This window comes from Pan troglodytes, chromosome 9 (genome assembly GCF_028858775.2).
Source record: "Pan troglodytes isolate AG18354 chromosome 9, NHGRI_mPanTro3-v2.0_pri, whole genome shotgun sequence".
Lineage (NCBI taxonomy): Eukaryota > Metazoa > Chordata > Mammalia > Primates > Hominidae > Pan > Pan troglodytes.
This window is the reverse complement of record NC_072407.2, coordinates 12,354,684-12,374,745: the sequence shown is the minus strand read 5'-3', so window position 1 is coordinate 12,374,745 and position 20,062 is coordinate 12,354,684. Positions and strand designations below refer to the sequence as shown.

Here is a 20,062-nt window from a genome sequence, read left to right as displayed (position 1 = left end):
TCCTCCTCTCAGTTGATAATATGTCCCCCACCTCACCCCAAGTAACCAGTATTCTTTTTTTTTTTTTTTTGAGATGGAGTCTCACTCTGTCGCCCAGGCTGGAGTGCAGTGGCGCGATCTTGGCTCACTGCAACCTCTGCCTCCCAGGTTCACGCCATTCTCCTGCCTCAGCCTCCCGAGTAGCTGGGATTACAGGCGCCCACCACCACGGCTGGCTAATTTTTTGTATTTTTAGTAGAGACAGGGTTTCACCGTGTTAGCCAGGATGGGCTCGATCTCTTGACCTCATGATCCGCCTACCTCGGCCTCCCAAAGTGCTGGGATTACAGGCGTGAGCCACCGCGCCCATCCTCCAAGCAACCATTATTCTGACATCAGATTGGTTTTGCCTGTTTGGGAACTACATATAAATGGAATTATACAGTATGTACCTTTTTGTGTCTAGCTTCTTTCATTCAATATTATATTGTCTGATTCATCCAGGTAGTATGTATTAGTAATTCATTCTTTTTAATTGCTACATACTATTCCATTGTACGAATATACCATAATTTATTTCGTTTTACTGTTGATGGACATTTATGTTGTTTTCAGTGTGGGGCTACTAAGAAGAAAACGTCTATGAACATTTTTGTGCATCTGTTTTGATGGACATAAGCTCTCATTTCTGTTGGGCATATACCTAGGAATATAATTGTTGGGTCATAAGATACAACTAAATTTTCTCAGCTAATTGCTTTATGCTACTATGCCAAACATTGTTATAAGGACTTCATGTTGATTATCCAATTTAATCTTCAATCCTTTAAAGTAGGCTGTCTTCATTTAGCAGGTTAGTAAATTGAGGCAGAGCTGGGAAGCACCAAAGCCAGAATTCAAGCCGAGGCTGTGTGTCTGCAGGGCCCACAGTCTCAGGGCCTACACTACCCCGCCTCTTCTCACAAGCTCCCTTGAGGGGTGAGCAGCACCAGAGTCAAAGCTGCCAGTCCCTCTACTGAGCTGACTGCCACCCCATGGGCGGAGCCTAGCCTCTCAGCCTTCCTCTCCCTGCCCTCGTGGGGAGCTGGAGGCCATAGGAGCCCCTGCCTCTCTCCCTCCTCCTCACAGTGAACACGCTGCCTGCAAGTGGGTGTGCAGAGGGGCGGTAATGAGCGCGCTCTGGGTGGCTGTAGCCGCGCGTTTCAACAGTTGTTCTCGTTGGCTTTTGATTCCAAATGAGTAGGAAATGCTATTAGTTCAGGCCTCGCCTGCTGCATGGCAAGGCCCTGGAATAGGAGTGCAGTGAGACGAGAAATTGTGGAGATAAAACTGGTGTGAAATGGAGGCCTTCTCACAAGGCTGGATGTGTCCGTGCGAAATGAAGTTACTTCTGAGAAAACGAGATTTAAAGAGATTCTGCAGAATTAGATTACACTTTCAAATTTCCTTATTAAAGAGGATTGATGCCTAGGAGGGGCTGCTGGTAGGCTTGGTTTGGGATCCTACCCTGCAGTTCCCAGGCCTGGGTGTGGGCCCAGGCAGGCAAAGCGCCTTACAAGGTGACAGGGACCCAGACCCCCGAGACCCAGAGAGTGAGTCTCCCCACCTCCAGCAGCTGAAGTAGGCATAAGGATTGTGGGATCAACTTCTGGGTAATGTCTGACGTTGCACGTGGGTCCATGAGGGTAACACTAGAGGGTTCATGCTCTTCCATTTCCTTCCATCTTCAGGCCTCTTACTTGCGGGTTTTGTTGAAATAAGAGCTTGATTCTAAGCTCTGATCCACTTTTTGACACTGTAGTCTTTTAAGAGACTAAACGTGCGTGCGGCTGCTTGTGCATATGTGTGCCTCTGTGCATAAGTGTATATTTATATAAGCACACCAAAACGCATGCTCACACACACACATGCATGTGTGTGCTTAGATGCATGGGTATGTATTTTCATGCAACTTACTGAGCACCTACTGTATGCCAGCACTGTGCTGGGTACTCTTGTGGGGAGAATGAAACAGACACAGTCCCTCCTCACATGGACCTAGTGTACGTGTGTGATCATGTGGACGTGGGGAAGTATCTGTGTGCTGCTGTGCATGTGTCCTGCAGCTGTGTGGTGAGCGTCTGCATGCTCTCCATGTGTCTTCTAAGCTCTGTGAAGTCTCCTGCTTGGGTCTCAGCCCCCCTCGGCATGCAGCCCAGCAGCACAGCACGTGAGCCAAGTACTTTGGCCCTAGAGATAGACTGCCAGGGTTCACAGGCCAGCTCTTTCTCCTACTAACCCCAGCACTTTGGGAAGTTGAGGTGGGAGGATTGCTTGAGCCCAGGAGTTCGAGACCAGCCTGGGCAACATAGTTGAGACCTTGTCTCTGAAAAAAAAAAAAAAAAAAAAAAAAAATTCCTCCCCCCAAAAATTAGCCTGGCTTGGTGGTATGTGCCTGTGGTCCCACCGATGCAGGAGGCTGAGGTAGGAGGATTGCTTAAGCCGGGAGGTTGAGGCTGCAGTGAGCTGTGACCACATCACTACACTCCAGCATGGGAGACAGAGGAAGACCCTGTCTTTAAAAAAAAAAAAAGAAATACCAAGGCTACACTTGCCTCCAGGGCTCTTTCCAGAGCAGCCAGAGGGTCCTGGAGCTGTCACCCTCTGAGTTGCCACAGCAACTGCTTCCCATGTGGCTGGTCACTGGAACAGCCTGTTGGACAGATAGGGTGGCTTCCTTCTACACATACTTGCACTGACCACTAGACTGGCCTTTGGGTGGAGCTGGACTATGGCCAGTGCCAGGGTGACTTTAACCACAGTAGAACAATCAAATCAGTTCGTTGCTCCTCAAAATAAGTGTCTCTCACTATCCTGTCTCATGTGTTGAGGAGAGTGACACTAATCAGAGTGAACGTTTTGCTGTGGCCCTTAGTCCTTAGCACATCACATAAATTAACTCCGTTCTTTCTCATGGTGACTCGGAAATGAGTACTGTTTTCATACCCATTACACAAAAAAGAAAACTGAGAAAATGTTAATTGAGGTCACACAGTCAAAAGTGTCAGACAAACCCACATTGAGAGATATTCCATGAAATGACTGGCCTGTACTCTTCAAAAATGCCATTGTCTTGAAACACAAAAGAAAGGTTTAGGAATTCTTCCAGATGTAAGTAGACTAAACTTGACAACTGAATGCGATGCAGGGCCCAGGATTTTTCCATAAAAGATATTTTTGAAGAAATTGGTAAAATCTGAATGAGGTCTATAGATTAGATAATAATGTTATGTCAAAGATAATTTTCTGATTTCAATTATTATACTGTGGTTATGTAAGAGAATGTCCTTGTTTTCAGCAAAGCATTTGCAAACCGAAAGTATTAGCGGGTATAGAGGCTTCCTGTTTGAAACCAACTCTCAAATGATTTAGGGAAAAAATTATAGGTAAGTAGGTAGAAGTAGGTAGAAAGATGGAGGATAAATCAAATGTGGTAAAATGTTATATGTAGGGAATCTGGGTGAAGGGCTTACAGGAATTTTTTCTACTATTCTTGCAAGTGTTCTGAAAGTTTGAAATTATGTCAAGAGACAAAAAGTTAAAAGAAAAAGAAAGCAAGTGCTCGAGCAGGGATGGTATCCTGGGGTGACTGTTAATACTATCAGTTCCTGTTCACTGTGCCCTGGGCACCAGACTCTGTGCTATGGCCTCATGTGCAGAACCTTATTCTATCCTCACCACATTCTGAGTGGAAAGACCATTGTGGCCCCCCAGTACACACATGCCAGTCAGAAAGGTGGGGGGATTTAATCCAGGCCCCCCAGCTCCTTGGAGCAGTTCCGACTTGAAACTAGGCTCCCTGATTTCAAGGTCTGAACTCTTAGCCTCAGTCCCACTCTTGACTCTGACCTTTTTGGGAGAGTGGGGATGGGCAGGACAAAGGCCCACCTTTGTTTCTTTCTGGAGTAGTAGCAGAGTGAAGGCCCCGGGACACAAGCAAACAAGATCCATTTGCGGGAGGGAGAGGAGCTGTGTTCCAGGATCCTGCAGGGAGCAGAGCCAGCAGTGCCAAGCAGGACACACTGGCGTGTGGGAGGGGCTGCAGATGCCCAGTGGAGTTGCCAGGAGGTGGCCACAGTGGCTTGCAGCAGGGGAGCCACGGGGAAGAGCCTGGAGTAACCTGGAGCTGGGTGAGGTAGACGTTCTGGGCTGGAAGACTGGCCTTGGAGGAGCTCACTGGGGTAAGCATCCCCCAGGCTGCCATCCAAACCAGGGGCACTGGTAGTACTGGAGCCTGTGGGCTTGGCAGTTTGGGAAAGTCCACGTGCTGGAGCTGAGGTGCAGCTGGGCTGGGACAGGTGGGCAGGAGTTGCTGGGGACTTGGGTCTGGCCTAGTGGACTGCTCTGGGGTCCATGTGAAGATGAGGGCATTTCTCCTCCGGGCTGGAGGGAGAGAGTGGGAGGGGCGGGATGACCTCTGGCAGTGCCTCCCCGTCACCTGGACTGTCTGGCTTTCCCCCAGATTAAAGAGCGGAGGGTGAGTGTCTGGCAGCCAGATGAGTCAGACTGGGAGGCTTCTCTCCGAGCCTGGCTGCCTCCTTCCACCAGCAGCCCTGCCTCCACCCCCTGCTAGAGGTAGGGGTTGGAGTTCAGCCTGTTTCCCCTCCAATGTTGTTCCCCCCACATCCTGAGACTTAGGGGTGACCCTGGGTTGAGTGGACTGGTTTATTCTGCTGGGCCCAGTGCATGCATCTGAGTGTGTGCCCAGGCGTGCGTGTCGGCGCAAACATCATCCATTGTGAAATATCAGTGTTTTCATGGGTGAGTAGTAATTACTGGGTAATGCTTTAAAACCTTTCCTGAAGGAGCGCAAAGCCATTTTTTTCTAAAGTCAGGAGTACATTAAAAGGATTACCATGTAGATTTGATTTTTAGATAACACTAAAATGGATCCCAAATGGACTTCAGCAAAGGGATGCTATCTCCTTAATGGAAAGTGCATGGCCCGAGGCTCAGGTCCCAGAGCCAGGCTGGGGAAGGAGGGAGGGAAGAGGTGTCTGCAGGGGGGCAGGCTGGCAGATTGGGTGGGGGGCTAGGTGGGAATGGGGGAGGCAGAGCAGGAGGGAGGGCCTGGACCCTGTGGGGAGCTTATCCCTCCATCTGGGGAGAAGGAGACTACAGAGCCCCTCCTGAAAGCCCCTCCACCTTTCCAGGAGTGTTTTCAAGTCTCCTGGACCAGCCCGGTGAGAGCAGACACAGCATGGATGCCCTATGAGGAAGGAAGGCTGGCTCCACTGTTTTGTTTGTTTGACCCCCAGAGCTCTTCCACTCTCCTGTGAGAAGCAAGGGATTGCTTCCATTTTTCTTATGGGCAGATGAAGGAAGTTAGGCCCAGAGAGACCAGGGGGATATGCTCTGGACCCCATGGCCACAGGACTGCAGACCTGGAGTCTGGTCCCAGGCCCCTCCCATGGGGCTGCCCTGGCTCAGGCTTCCCCCAGGATGCCAGCCTTTCTCGTGGGAGGTCTGTAGACCCAAGGGTCTCTAGACGCTCTGGGGCCTTCTCAGCCAGGCTGACCCTGGTGTTCCATGTCTTGGTGGACATGGGACACTTTGGCAGAAGCTGTGTGGCTTCTATAAGAGTTCTCCAGAGCCAGGAATCAGTTCAGCACCCCAGAAGAGGGGTGTCCAGGTCTTAAGGTAACCTGCCTGTGCAGAGGCCAGCCTGGGCACGGGCAGTGGGGAGGGGGACCTGCGGCAGCTGGCAGCTTCACCCCTCATGGCTTCCACAGGGTCCTCTAGGTGCCAGATGCCTCCAGTGAAGAGATTGTCGACGAGTGCTGAGTTTACAACCCTGCAGGAGCCAGGACAAACATGCTGGGGTCTGAGCTTGGAAGACCAGCCTGTCCAAGAGCCAGGGTAGATGGAAGAGAGAGTGGGCCAGCTGCTTCACGTGCTGGGGCCTCTCACCGTCTCCCTTCATTTTGGGCTATAATTTAGTGGGCTAGGGTCTCCCCTGAGTACGGAGGTTCCAGCCATTCACCCATGTTCTGGTAATAGCCCAAATATAGAGCCCTGGGAGGGGCTCAGGACCACTGGGAAGGGAGCCAGGCCTGCTGCAAGCCTGGCTGAGCAAAAGGAACGTGAGCCTTATAGAGGCTGTAGCGGGGGCGTGGCCCAAGATTTTCCCAGTCGATGTTTGAGTGCGTACCTCTGCTGGCTGCATGCTCCCTGCACAGGGCCTAAGGACAAGGTCCTGCCCTTGGAGCCCTACCCTGGTCCAGGTCCCACTCTGGGAGGCCCCTCATTTCCCCATCCAGCTATTTTAACTCCTCTCCCATTTCCCCACACCTCCCTGTAGGCCAGGACTTGGAAGGAGCCTCACAAGACCCCTTCAGTTCTCAGGGGTATCTGCTCCCCAGCTGCCCTCCTTGGGCTCTTTCAGAGCTCTGTGCCAGCCTGGGCCCTGCTAGAAGAGACACAGGCAGGCCCGAGGACAGAGTCATCCTGTGCCCCATCCCTCTCTCAGACCAATTAACCTTTAGAGCTGCATTAAGGAAATTAGGCAGCAAACTCACCAGCTAACAGACAGGCCCTGCCGGGACTGCAGGGAGGAGAAGGAGGAGGGAGCCACTGGCCCTGCGCACTGTAGCCTGTGGGTGGGCGCCAGCTCCCCAGACTCACCTGTCCAGGAGAAGTCTGAGGAGCCAGCTGGGCTGAGAGCGAGCACAGGAGAGGAGAAGGAGCCCTGGGGCCAGCTTGACGGTGGCTGACTCAAGCCCCTGTAACTGTCTGAGCCTCAATTTCCCCATCTGTAGTATGAGAACATTTAACTGGAAGAACTCTGAGGGCTCTTCTGACCTTACATCTGTGGATTCTGAGACCAAGGCCTCTTGTGGCTGGTTCTCCCCTAACGCCCAAGGAGGAGAGAAGCAAAAGGAAGGGAAGCAGCCCAACCATTCAGACTCTGGGCTGGGGGCAGTGAGGAGGGCTGGGAATGGGAGGGACACCAGGGGATGGGAGGAAGGCCAGAGCCCTGGAGAGAGCAGGGGTCCTTTGGAGAGGACGGGGCCAGTAGAAGGACAGACTCCAGGGGAGTGTTGGAAAGCCGGGGAGGTGGGGAGGGGTGGGCCCCTATCCAGCTGCGCCTCGGTCAGGAACGGAGCATGCACACGCTCCCTGTCTTCACAAGGGTTCTCAGGCAACTGCCACAGGCTCCTGCCCTGTAAAGTCACAGAGCAGGGCTTCTGAGGTCCTCTGCACTTCCCTCCCAGCCTCACGGGTCCACATGGATGTCCAGGCTACTGGACGACATATGTCCCCATCTCCTCCTCAACGGTCCCTGTGGTTCCAGGAGAAGGGACTAGGAACCCGTGCCTCTGTCACTTCATGCCCACACCTGCACGTCATGCCTGTGTGTGAGGGGTGTGTGTGAGCGCACATGCTCGCCTGCCGCGACGGGAGGCTCTGCCCTGTGGTGAACATCACGTTGGGCCCTTTGTACTTGGTGCCTGTGTGTATGTTGGGAAGCTGGTATGGGCCCTGGGAGGGACTGATGGCTGAGAGATCCTAATCCTGGTAGAATGAGGAAGGATCCAGAGGCTCAGAGCCTGCCCTCCCCCAGGCCAGGGCAGGTGAGGTGTGACACCGCCTGAAGCATTCCCAAGGGGAGCCCCAGCCAGGCCCTGCCAGCTGCCTCCACTTACCTGCCAGGAGCCCCAGAGCCTCTGCTCCCTCCTGGGAGTGTCCCAGGGGCGTCTCACTTCCTTCTTGATGCCATCACAGCTCTACATGGATAGACCAAGAGGCTGTAGCACTTCAGCTGGAGAAAGATGAGTTGGCACAAAGATCTGGGGGTTCTAGAGGACCTCGTGGGCCTGAGGAGACTACATTTCTTAGGCTTATTGCTGAAAGAGCCAAGGTGATGGTGGCTTCGCAAGGCGAGCTTCAGGCTAACTCCGGATGAGACCGCACAGGGGATAGAGGCCGGGGTAGGGAGGAACAACTCAGGGAGGCCAGGCCTGGGGTCTGTGTGTGCCTTGGAGCAGAGCAGCCTCTGGAGGGACCTTCACAGGGCCAGGGAAACAGGCTGTGCCATGTAGCCCAAAGGGCAGGACCCGGAGCCAGGGGAGGGGGTTATTGGGGAGAAAGCGAGGGCTCCTGGGAGCCCCAAACCTAGAGGGGGCAGCAGGGAGAAGCAGTGAGCTCCCCATTCTTGGGGGATATTCCTTGAGGCCCAGAGCTACGGGGCCCATCCTGCGTTCCTGTCTGTCTGTCCATCTGCAGGCGTGCCGATGCTCTCCGTCCAGCCCAAAGGGAAGCAGAAGGGCTGTGCGGGCTGTAACCGCAAGATCAAGGACCGCTATCTGCTGAAGGCATTGGACAAGTACTGGCACGAAGACTGCCTCAAGTGTGCCTGCTGTGACTGCCGCCTGGGCGAGGTGGGCTCCACCCTCTACACCAAGGCCAACCTCATCCTGTGCCGACGCGACTACCTGAGGTGGGCTGCCAAACCCTGGCCTCCCAAGCCCTTGTCCTGCTCAGAAAGCTCCCCATCCTCAGCCCCAGCGTGACTGTGCCCCTGGCCCTAGACCCAGTACCCTGTGTGTCCTCTCATTCTTGACTGTCCTGCCCCTGCCCTGCTTGCCCCAGATACCTGAGAAGTCACCTGAGGGGAAGGCCCAGGTCGTTATGCCCTTGGACTCGGTACCCAGCACAAGTCCAGGGCAGGCATTTGTAACCTGGGGCCCCTAAGTTGAGCTTTCTGAGGGCCCCAGTCTGGCTCCGCCCCCCTGCCTTGGCCAGGTGCTTCTGACCCACCTGATCTGGAATCTGGGAGGGGATACCTCAGAGGGGCTTTGAGAACAGGTGTGGAAGCTTTGACTTCCCCAGGACCCTCCTCCCTAATGCAGTCTCTTTCCATCTCCCAGTGTCCAACTTTCCTTTCTAGATGGTCCTTGGGAGCAGGCATCCATTTGCCCGGGGAAACTGGCAGGCAGCCATATCCTAGGAGCAGGGCCACTGATGCTGGAGCTTCAAGACCTGGGTTGGAACTAGCTGTGAGCCTTTGGCTCCTAATCTTCTCCCAGCCTCAGTTTACTTCCCCGTGAAGGGTGAAAGAATGATGCTTCCCTGCCTTGCATTCCTCTGAGCTCTAACTCACCCTCCCTACAATTTGGATCCTATTCCCTGGGGCCACCTCCCCCAGTTAACCCTCCCTGAGGCCATTTATGACATCAGCAAGGCTGGAAGGAGGCCACAAAGCAGGGCCTTGGCTGAGACCCAGCACCTGCATTTGGCTCTGTCACAGGCTGCTGGATGGTTGCCGGGCTTGTGGGGAAGGAGGGCTCATCGCATTAATTAACAGGTCGGGGCAAGGGCTTCATGGGGCTCCCTCTGCCCAGGTCTGGGCATGTTGCAAGGGGGAGGTTATCAGTGGAAGCTCCCTCAATTCCCCAAAGATCCTTTGACTGACCTGCCTGCCCCTTTTAACACCTGCATTTAAAAGTGATGCAGTAAAACAGAATCTGTGACTTAGTGCTCCTTGCCAGGGCTGGAGGGGAGAGGCTGAGACCAGAAGCAGGGGTTAAGGAAGAATGTTCAGGCTAGGCGCGGTGGCTCATGCCTGTAACTCCAGCACTTTGGGAGGCCGAGGCAGGCACATCACTCCAGCTCAGGAGTTCGAGACCAACCCTGGGCAACATGGTGAAACCCCGTTTCTAAAAAAAAACAAAAATTAGCCAGGTGTAGTGGCTGCATGCCTGTAGTCCCAACTACTCAGGAGGCTGAAGTGGAAGGATTGCTTGAGCCCAGATGTTTGAGGCTGCAGTGAGATGTGATTGCGCCACTGCACTCCAGCTTGGGTGCCAGAGCAAGACCCTGTCTCAGAAAGGAAAAGAATGTTCCTGGGGATTCACCCCTTGAGGACCTAGAAGGGGCCTCCATGTCTGGAGGTTTAGGGCATCACCTGGGGGCTGACCCTACCAGGTTAGGACGATGTGGCAGACCATCTGATGGGTTCACAGGACTTGGAGAGAGAGGCCCACAGTGTAGGATGGGCTTATCAGGAAAAAGCACCCTCAAGCATACAGGGCCCTGCCAGCTACTAGGGATGGAAGGTAATTTTTTTTTTTTTTGCTCTGGCAGAGGCAAGGAGTGACTGTAGGACCATCTAGACCAGTGGGCTGGAATGGGAGCGTGGCTTCCTTGAGCTGCTCAGGCCTGGAGAATGGCTGTCCAGAGCCTGCGCCCTCTGCAGCAACTGTTCCTGGGCCGATGGCAAGAAAAGCCCCTCTTGGCAGGCAGATGCTGTGGCCTAGCCTTTGTCTGCCTTAATCTGAGCCACCAGGCAGCTCAAGCTGATGAATAATGGAGCCAAGCTCATCTGCAGGCGCCTGAGCTTGAGCTGGACAAATCGGGGATTAAAGGGGCCCCCCACCCTCCTCTCAGCCTCCTTGCCTCACTTGGGGCTTGCTCTGTCTGTGTGCAGGAAAGAAGCAAGGAGGAGCCGGGATGGCTCAGACCATTGGGACATCCAGCCAAGGGCTGGCCTGCATAGGGAGGGAGTAAACTCCCTGTCCCTAGAGCTTTACAGCCAGCAGCTAAGAGGAGGGGTGCCTGCCTCAAAGAGGCATTTGTGCCAGATGTCCTTGGTGCTTCCTTTGGGCATCAGTTCTGTTTTACAGCATCTTTGAATGGGATCATCCATCCCTATTTTACAGAAGGATAAACTGAGGTTCAGAGAAAGAAAAAAAGGGACTTAGGCAAGTAACAGTGAGTTTGTCATGGAAAAAAGATTTAATAAAACACTTTAATTTTGGCAAGGCACAGTGGCTCACACCTGTAGTCCCAGCACTTTGGGAGGCCAAAGCAGGAGGATCAGTTGAGGCCAGGAGTTCGAGAGCAGCCTGGCCAATATAGTGAGACCCCATCTCTATTTTTAAAAATCAAATAATAAACACTGTAATGTTAAAGGTGGGAAAAGCATGTCATGCAGTGGTTTAGAGCACGCCTTCTGGACCAAGGCCCTGTGACTGTCCAAGTTGTTTCTCTGTGACTCATATTTTAAATCTTTAAAATGGGGAATAATAATAGTACCACCTCCTAGGTTTGTTGTGAGGATTAAGCGTTTATCTTTGTAAAGCTCTTAGATTAGTGGCTGACACATAGTGAACACTACCTAGGTGGTTGCTTAGTGAGTTGTGACTGAGAATTTACAACAGATTTCACAACTACCCCATAAAGGGTGTGTTTCAGGCTTTGTTTTACAGATGAGGTAAATGAGGCTCAGACAGACTCACTGACTTGCCTGAGGGCACACAACCCAAGATTCAGTCTGCCCCTGAAATTCAGGCTTGCTCAGGGCCCAGCCTAGGATTCTCTTGGTGGCTCCAGGGCTTGAGGACCTTTGTGGGAGCCTGGGAGGGGGCCTTGGGATGGGCAGTGACAGCCAACTCCTGACTCCCTACACACCCTGCCTGGAAGGGGATGTGCTGATTTATTGGCAGCCTGATCTCTGGGCAGAATCTAGATGCTGCCCTCAGTGCTCTTATCCTATTGCCTGAGCCCACCTGCTGAGCCCACAAGTTGGAGTATGGGAAGGACCCTGGATGGAGGCAACTCCTTTCCCCCTGCCCACCCAGCTCCCCAGAATGCTGCTGAGTCCTCTGCGCCCTTCCCTCGGCAGGCTCTTTGGCACCACAGGGAACTGTGCTGCTTGCAGCAAGCTGATCCCAGCCTTCGAGATGGTGATGCGGGCCCGGGACAACGTGTATCACCTCGACTGCTTCGCCTGCCAGCTCTGCAACCAGAGGTCAGTGCTGGACTGGCCGACCCAACACACTCCCCAGACGCCAGCCTGAGGCCTGCTGGGATGGGCCAGGAGCACGGCGGAGGCGTGCACGCAAATGCGGGTTGCGTGTGTGTATGTGGTGGTGCGTGCAGGTTATGAGCGTGCATGTGCTTTATGTGTTTTATGTGTGTGTAAGCTCGGTAGCCAAATGTGTGCACTTTAATATTGGGTGTGCACATCTGTGTGGCACATTCTGTGTGAATATAATGAAGGCATGCATGAGTTTACTGTGTATGCATAGTTGAGTGTGCATGTGCATGCATGTGTATTTGTAAATGTACAAGTGGGCACATGTGCATGATGGAATTAATATGCATTTGTACATGTGTTTTTAAATGGGGGTGTATGTGTATGTGCAATGTGTGTGCATGATGAGGTGAGTATGCATGTGTGTATACATGTTTTATTTTATTTTTTGAGATAGTCTAACTCTGTTGCCCAGGCTGGGGTGCAGTGGTGTGATCTCACAATCTTGGCTCACGGCAACCCTTGCCTCCCGGGTTCAAGTGATTCTCCTGCCTCAACCTCCCAAGTAGCTGGGACTACAGGCGTGTGCCACCACGCCCGGCTAATTTTTATTTTTATTTTTATTTTTGTATTTTTAGTAGAGACGGGGTTTCACCATGTTGGCCAGGCTGGTCTTGAACTCCTGATCTCAGGTTATCTGCCCACCTCAGCCTCCCAGATTGCTGGGATTACAGGTGTGAGCCACCGCGCCCAGCCTGTATACGTGTTTGAAACGTGCATGTGCATGGGATAACGTATCCTCCCACCCCCGTACCCAGTGTATAGTATGTGCATGTGTGTGCATGTATGTTCCAGTGAGAAGGGGTTCCCAAATCTGGAGGGCAAAGTCCCCTCAGGGAGTGGCCACTCTCTCCTCACCCAGCCCTTGTGATTCTGGTTCCAGCCCAGCCTATTTTCTGGTCTTTTGGCCCCAACTCTGTGCCCTAGTCCTGTGGGAGTCCCTGGGGACCTAAGGAGCCAGAGCCCTTCAGCCCTGGCTGGGGCCTAGCACCAGAAGGCAGGCGCTCTTCTCAGGAGCCCCCAGGTCAGGTAGGAACGCATACAAGTGCTCCCTGAAGTGAGGTTCAGAGGGACCTACAGGGAACGCTGGTCTGGCTGGGGGCTCTGGCCGGACCTGCTGTTAGGAGGGCTCAGTGAACTTACAGCACCACCTGGTGGTTGAACTGGGATCTGCTGGAACTAGGCCAGCGATCTTGGGGTCTCACTAAAGGCCTCACCCACCCTGGGGACATCTTTAGGGAAAGGACCGGAATCTTCCCTTACTTGGGGAGGACTAGGAGACCAATGAAGGGCCTTCCTTCGGTAGGAGAGGAGATAGTGGAACGGGGTTACCTCCTAGAAGGATGCTCTAGGTAACTTATCAATTTTGTTTAGAGGAAGAATGCCCTGTACTGAGCCATCCTCTTAAATTGGGGAGAGGGATAGACGGATGGAAAAAACAACCATTTTATCCCTCCTTCCTTACCCATCTCTGCCTTTTTTTTTTTTTTTTTGAGATGGAGTCTTACTCTGTCGCCCAGGTTGGAGTGTGGTGGCGTGATCTCGGCTCACTGCAACTTCTGCCTCCTGGGTTCAAGCAATCCTCTGCCTCAGCCTCCCGAGTAGATGGGATTACAGATGCCCACCAGCTAAATTTTTTGGATTTTTAGTAGAGATGGGGTTTCACCACCTTGGCCAGGCTGGTCTTAAACTCCTGACTTCGTGATCCACCCACCTCAGCCTCCCAAAGTGTTGGGATTACAGGTGTGAGCCACCACACCCGGCCCCATCTCTGCCTTTCTCCATCTGTCTCCCCCCTTGGTCTTTCTCTGTTTGTGCTTTCCCTTTCTCCCTCTCTGGGACTGGGGTAGGCTGTTCCTGCACCTCTCCACCAACCCCCCTAACCCTACACTCACCTCCACAGGAGACCTGACTATGGAAGCCTGTGGCCCAACTGTCTGTCTGTCCTACCACCTCAGGCTACAGGGCCTGGCCAAGGTTGGGGCTGGCCTGGGGGAATTGCCCAGGTGTGCCGTGGGGACTTTTGGCAGTTCCCTCTGGAAGGTTCAAGGAACAAACTCCCCCCACCACCTCCCACATAGCTCACCTCATAGGCCAGGCCAGCTTCTGTCTGCAGCCCCCCCTTACCCACTGGGACCTTCCCATGGCTTCTCTCTCTCGCTTGGATTTTCTAGATTTTGTGTGGGAGACAAATTCTTCCTGAAGAACAACATGATCTTGTGTCAGATGGACTATGAGGAAGGGCAGCTCAATGGCACCTTTGAATCCCAAGTTCAGTAACGCCCGGCGCCTGGCCTCCAGGCCCGTCTGTCCATCTGCCCGCCTGCCCACCTGCCTGGCCGGCCAGCCAGCCACTCTACCAGTGCAGGCTGGCCAGCCGCTCTCCTGCCACATAAGAACTTCTCCGTCCTTGATGGGAGGGATGGCCCTTCCTCCTCCACCACCGCCCGTCTGTGTGTGACCCCTCCTGGGGCCAGGCCGGGCCTGTACAGTCTGTCTTCTGTATATAAATGGGAACATTTATTTTATGAGAAATGTAATGCGATTTTATTACTGGCGTGGATTAAACTTATGAATGTTTCCGGGAGGTTACTCTGCGTTGTTCACATGACTGACACAGACCTGGGGCCCCTCCCCTCTGCCTCTCAAGGGCAGGGCACAGAGCAGGGTAGGGGCCTCCAGCATGTGCTGTTGCTGGGCAGGGGAGCAAAAGGTTGGCTTTAGGGGAAGAAGCTGGGAGGAAGGAGACAACTCAGAGCCTCCAGCCCCAGCCAGAGGTGAGACCTGGGGTATCTTCTGTCTGGGAGAGCACACACTCTGGCCCTGAGTAGGTCCCTAAGAAGAGGGGCAAGATGAAGCCTTCCCTACCCTGTGTTCCATCCCCTCTGTTGAGACCCCAGACTGACTGCACAGATGGGGACCCAGCTCTGACCTTCTCCCCAGTAGAACCACAAATCTTGTGTCCTCTGCCATGAGAGCACCATGCTGAAACCTCTCTTCCCTTTTAGGGTGACAGACAGCACTTGTTGTCTCTGCCCAGCAGCTGGGGCCCAGCTTTCTGCTCTTCTGAGTGAGCAAGAAAAATCCTGTTTCCTTTCGACTCAGCCCATGCAGTCTGGAGGCATCCATTTATTCAGTCAGCAAACCTCAATAGACTCCATGTCTCAATCCCATGCTGCAACCGGGGGTGTCCTGGAGCAAATCAGATGTGAGGATGAATCATAGATCAGACACCGTCCCTGCCCTTGGGGAGCTTGCTGTGGGGATGGAAAGCAGAAGCCATGTTGCGGGGAAAGCCAGGAAAACAAAGCACATCATTGTGAGGACGGAATGCTATGCGGAAACCTGGGACAGGCCAGTTCCCTCTGGGGGACACAAGGCCATTTGTGATGACTTAAGAAAGTCATAGATGGATAAGTCAATGGACATATGGTCAGACAGACATGTGCTGCAGGCAGGAAGGACGGACACACAAGTAGACAAGTGTGTAGGCAGAGACAGGCAGGAGAGGCGGAGGTGGTCAAGCCCCATCACTCAGCTCCAGCCAGAACTGCAGCAGACAGGCAGACACCAGGGCGTTTTCCACCTCCCCCGCTGAGCTAGATTTACTCAAGGCAGCAGGGATGCTGTCTTGGTCTTGGCTGCAGCCACAGTGCCAAGCACAAAGCCTGGAACTGTAAAGATACCTTCTCGCTGGGCAATATTAAAAACAGAGGCTTCTTGGATCCCCAGCCTAGACAGAAAAAGTTGCCCGGACAGGCTCCTTCGCTATCAGGCCACTCCCTCCTCCTTCCCAGGGGCTATTTTCACCCTAGCCACAGCCCACAGCCCACAGCCCACAGCCCAGGGCAGAGGGAGTCAGACTATTGCCTCAAGCCCTGCCTGCTCCTGGGCAGGGAATGGGCTGGGCTGGGCTGGGCTAGGCTGGATTCCCACCTCACCCTCCCCAGGCCTACTCCTCTACTTGAAAGTGAAAGGATGGCTGGGCGCTCCTGGGGGCTTGCAGGAGGCTACCTCTCCAAGTTGTGGTTTTGTGGTCATTGGCCCAGTTTGTGAAAAGGGATTGCTAGGGCCGAGGATCTTGGGGCAGAAGTTCTCAACTTTGGGGGCATCCAGTTTCTGTGAAGGAGCTGCACCCTGTATGTGCGAGAAGAGAGGCAAAGGCCGGTGGAGCTGGCTGCAGTGGGTGTTTGTGTGAGCCATGGGTCCAAGGGGACGGTGAAACTGGGAGCTGTCTGTATGTGAGCACATGGGATTGTGAAGGGGTTTGCGTGAGGAGAGACACAGAGGGCTGGAGTTTATAATGAGGAATTTTCTTGCTCAACCTGAAAAAGCAAATGATTTTCCTGCATTGTAGCAGAGTCCCCAGTGCCAGACTCTCCCTGGACCCTTAGGTCTAGGATGGCTGTGCCCAACCCAAGGGCCCCAACTCTTACTTCAGAGTTTGCTGGAGATAAAGTTATAATACAAGTTAATTACATGGTTATCGAGAGATAACGGAGCCACTCGAATGCAGTTTCTGGGCAATTACAATTGTTTCCAACAGAGTTACCATATTGCAGCCATGAAATAACATGTCATTTTGCAGTAACTATGTAATTAACTTGTCTCACCACTCTAGGTTGCACAACAATTAATTCACTCACAATGAGATAGAGTCAAACTCAGGCAGGCGGGGTTTGCAAGCCCCCAAGAACAGAGCTGGCGTTCTAAGATGACCCCAGCCCCACCTTGCCTACCCCAGACCTTGTCAACGGGCTTCCCCAGCTCAACATGGCATGGAATTTGCCAAGTCTGGCATCATGGACCCAGTTATTGCTCTCTCACCATCCTCATCTGGGAAATGGGGATGATCTGATTCCCAGGTCAGCCACGGGCCCCAGATCTACACTATGAAGTGCTGTGGTTACATGAGCTACAGTCAGCATCATGGACATCATGAGATACTGAGTAGAAGACCCTCACCCAGAAAGTCCAGTATCAGCCCACAGATACCCCCAAGAAGAGGCCACAGGGGCCTCATCTTAGCAAGCGTGAAACTGATAAGAGGGTAGGGGGGAAGCAGAGCGAGACCAAGCTCACTCTGTAACAGAGCAACTGGGGTGGGGCAGGAATGGCTACCAAGGTCTGGTGATTATGCACCTGGAGAGAATTCACAACACCCAGGAACACCCAGGGGTGACACAGGAGAAGCCTGAATTCCTCCCCGGTCACTGCAAAGGAGAAACTTGGTTAAGTGTAGGGCATGAATGGTCTGGGCTTGGCTCTCCTTGGGGGCTGCACCCACCACAGATGACTGGTGCGGGGAGGGAGAGCTGAGCATGAACTTTTACATGCTGCCGCAGCTCGCACCTCAGCCTGGGGCATGTGGGCAGGGGGGAATGTGGGCCGGCATTGAACCATAGCTGTGCACAAATCTCCCCTTCCTCCAACCAGATCTTGGGACGTCATCCCCTCTCCCTGCCTTCCTTGGTGGCCTGGGGAAGAGATACTCTAACAGGGGGCCTGAGCCCATGAAATATGGCACCTGCTTATGCTCCCACTCCTTGGCCTGAAGCTGGACTGCACAGCCCATGTTTGGAAAGAAGTTTGATTCCAATCTTAACACTGCTGCAGAGCCCATCATGAAATCTCCTATGAATCCTGTCTCCTCCTGGGCCTGCTCCCAGAAACCTTCCCCCACATCATGAGACATGCGGAGGCCACAGGCAGAATCCACATGACATTCCTGCCTGGGAGATCTCATCTCTACAAAGAGACAATTGCTCTTTCCCTTAAAGCTGTCAGAGACCATTCATGGCCAGGGTTTTTATTCTAGGGGAGTGTCCTTCTCCTTCATGCGAGTTAATGGAAAGTCTCTTGTGTGCCAGGGTTCCCCCAAACACCAGTTTCTCCCTCTCTTCAGATGCCCAAGCTGCACAACACTCAAGACTTCCAGTGGGTGCTGCCTAGACCCCAGCTGTCTGAGCTCATGTGCTCTGAGCCCAGGACAAACAGCCAGGTCCTCGGACTGTCCCCCGGCACTGGGTTTTGCAGAGCTTATTGCCTTTGACAAGAAAGTCTGGGCCCGTCAGAGGTTCCAGAGCCCATTGGCTGCCTGTGGCACCTGGGCTGGGGTCTGCGCTTCCATGGTCCCCATGCCCTCTCCAGGACACCACATTCCAGAGAGGAGCTGGTTCAGGAGCTCCTGCCTGGGGCTTTCTTTGCAGACTCTTGCCTCCTGGATCTGCTCTGGAAGCACAGGGAAGCCTGTTGGGGTGGGGGTGGGGGACAGCTCTGGGGTTTCCTGAAGTTCCGGCAAGTCCAGTTTTGTCTTCCAGAGCTGGAAGGTGCTAGGGAACTGAGGCGGTCCCTGGGCCACATTTGTTGTTCTAACGGGTCTGCCTGCTGCACTGGGGGAACTGAAGGGCTCTCCTGACAAGGGGCCAGAGGGCTCCTCATGATTACTCAGGCTCCCTTTCTCTAGCTGCCACCCTGATCCCTGAGCCCCCGGCCCATCTGCCAGGTACTGGGTGGGATCAGGGATCAGAGACAGAGCACTGAGACACAGAGGGACAGAGGAAGAAATGAGAGTGAATAGGAGGTGGTGCGGTGGAGGGAGAGAAAGATGGAAACAGAGAGGTGGAGATGGAAAGAAATGAGGCAGAGGGCAGGAGAGGAGAGAGAGGGAGGGAATGGGAAAAGCATCCCAGAAGAAGTTTCTAACTTAGGGAAGGCGTGAGGTGAGGGCAGCGTGGTGGAAAGGGCAGCGTGGCATGACGGTTTCGTGTACAGGCCCAGGAGCCAGATTATGTGAGTTCAGATCCCAGCTCTCCACTTGGCAGCTGCACAGCCCAGGGCAGCTTACTTAGTTTTCATCTTAGAGATGAGGACTTTCCTCGTCTGTAGAGGGGACTGATGATAGTGCCTGCACCTCAGGCTGCTCCCAGCAGTCGATGAGCCATCACATGGGAGGTGCTCACAGCTGCAGCAGCTCCTGGCGAACACCAGAACACGCAACTGCTGCTGGGAACCTTCCCTTCATACAACCTGCGCTAGGTCTGCTGGTTTGAGGCCTGGCTCACCGCAGCAGAGTCCTGCGTCACCACCACAGGCGGTTCCTGGGCATCTGAGAGCTCTCAGGAGAGGGGCGCTGCATGCTGGCACCAACAGGGGAAATCCAGCCCAGACAAACAAGGCAAGCTTTCATAAAAACATGCCCAACCCGCTTAAGCCTCTACGCAATTCTATCTCCATTTTACAGTTGAATCATCCCCATTTTACAGTTGAAGAAACTGAGGCTCAAAGAACCGTTCTAGTTAAGTAATATTCAATAGCATCTGGACTTGAATTCGGCCTGGTCTGACTGGAGTCCATGCAGGTAACTCCCATGTGAAACTGCCACCTAGAGGCTGCTCTGGGCAGTGGAAGGATCTGGGAGTGCTTCCAGAGCAGATCCAGGAGGTAAGAGTCTGCAAAGAGAGCCCCAGGCAGGAGCCCCTGAACCAGCTCCTCTCTGGAATGTGGTGTCCTGGAGAGGGCATGGGGACCATGGAAGCGCAGACCCCCGCCCAGGTGCCACAGGCAGCCAATGGGCTCTGGAACTTCTGAGGGGCCCAGACTTTCTTGGCAAAGGCAAGATTTTATCCTCACTAAACCCCCAGATCCTCTCCCAGTCTGCACCCCTTTTTCTCTCTACAACTCATGCCCTAGCGAGGGCTTGATCCACAGAGGGGAAGGGTCCTCGGACACTTACGTTCCTCACTGCACATCCTGCATGACCATGTCACCATGCCTGGCCTGTGCTGGCTGCTGGGTGGGACGAGCAATTCCAGGTGCCGACCAGAGGCGGTGCAGGCAGCCTGTCCCGTGCCTGAACTGGAGGTTTATCAGCGGGGCAGGCCCCAGTGCATCCTTACTCTGTCAGTCCGTCCCAGACATGACCACGCTATACGCCAGGCACGGTGCTGGAAGCAGGCTACGGGATGGAAACACCAGTGAACAAGGTCATTCTCTGTGTGGTTTACAGTCTAGTGAGGGAGACAGACAATAAACAAATAAAAAGATCAATAACAGGCTAAAGACAGTGCCGGGTGGCAGGGAGAAGCTGGAGGGAAGTCTACTCAGAGAGAGTGGGCAGGGATGAGAGTTTCTTGCCCACCACCCTTAGAGACCATCTTATCCGATGGGCTCACTTTGGGGAAACTGGGGCCCGGAGAGGAAGTGATGGCCAGGGGCACACTGGAA

The 20,062-nt window shown here is 53.6% G+C and overlaps 1 protein-coding gene across 7 annotated transcripts in view; it reads left to right on the top strand.

The window, feature by feature from the left end:
* Nucleotides 1-14,423, top strand: part of LMO1 (LIM domain only 1) — a 44,426-nt gene extending 30,003 nt beyond the window's left edge. For 6 of the 7 annotated variants that reach the window (XM_054662032.1, XM_016920301.1, XM_054662031.2 and 3 more), the window contains 3 exons: nt 8,245-8,458; nt 11,645-11,770; nt 14,011-14,423. In XM_054662032.1, the coding sequence (XP_054518007.1) occupies nt 8,245-8,458; nt 11,645-11,770; nt 14,011-14,116 (446 nt within the window). In that variant the 3' untranslated portion in view covers nt 14,117-14,423. Of the gene's footprint in view, nt 1-2,413; nt 4,200-8,244; nt 8,459-11,644; nt 11,771-14,010 lie in introns of those variants that run through there. The other variant, XM_016920299.4, reaches the window with a different exon arrangement.
* Nucleotides 14,424-20,062: the final 5,639 nt, after the last annotated feature.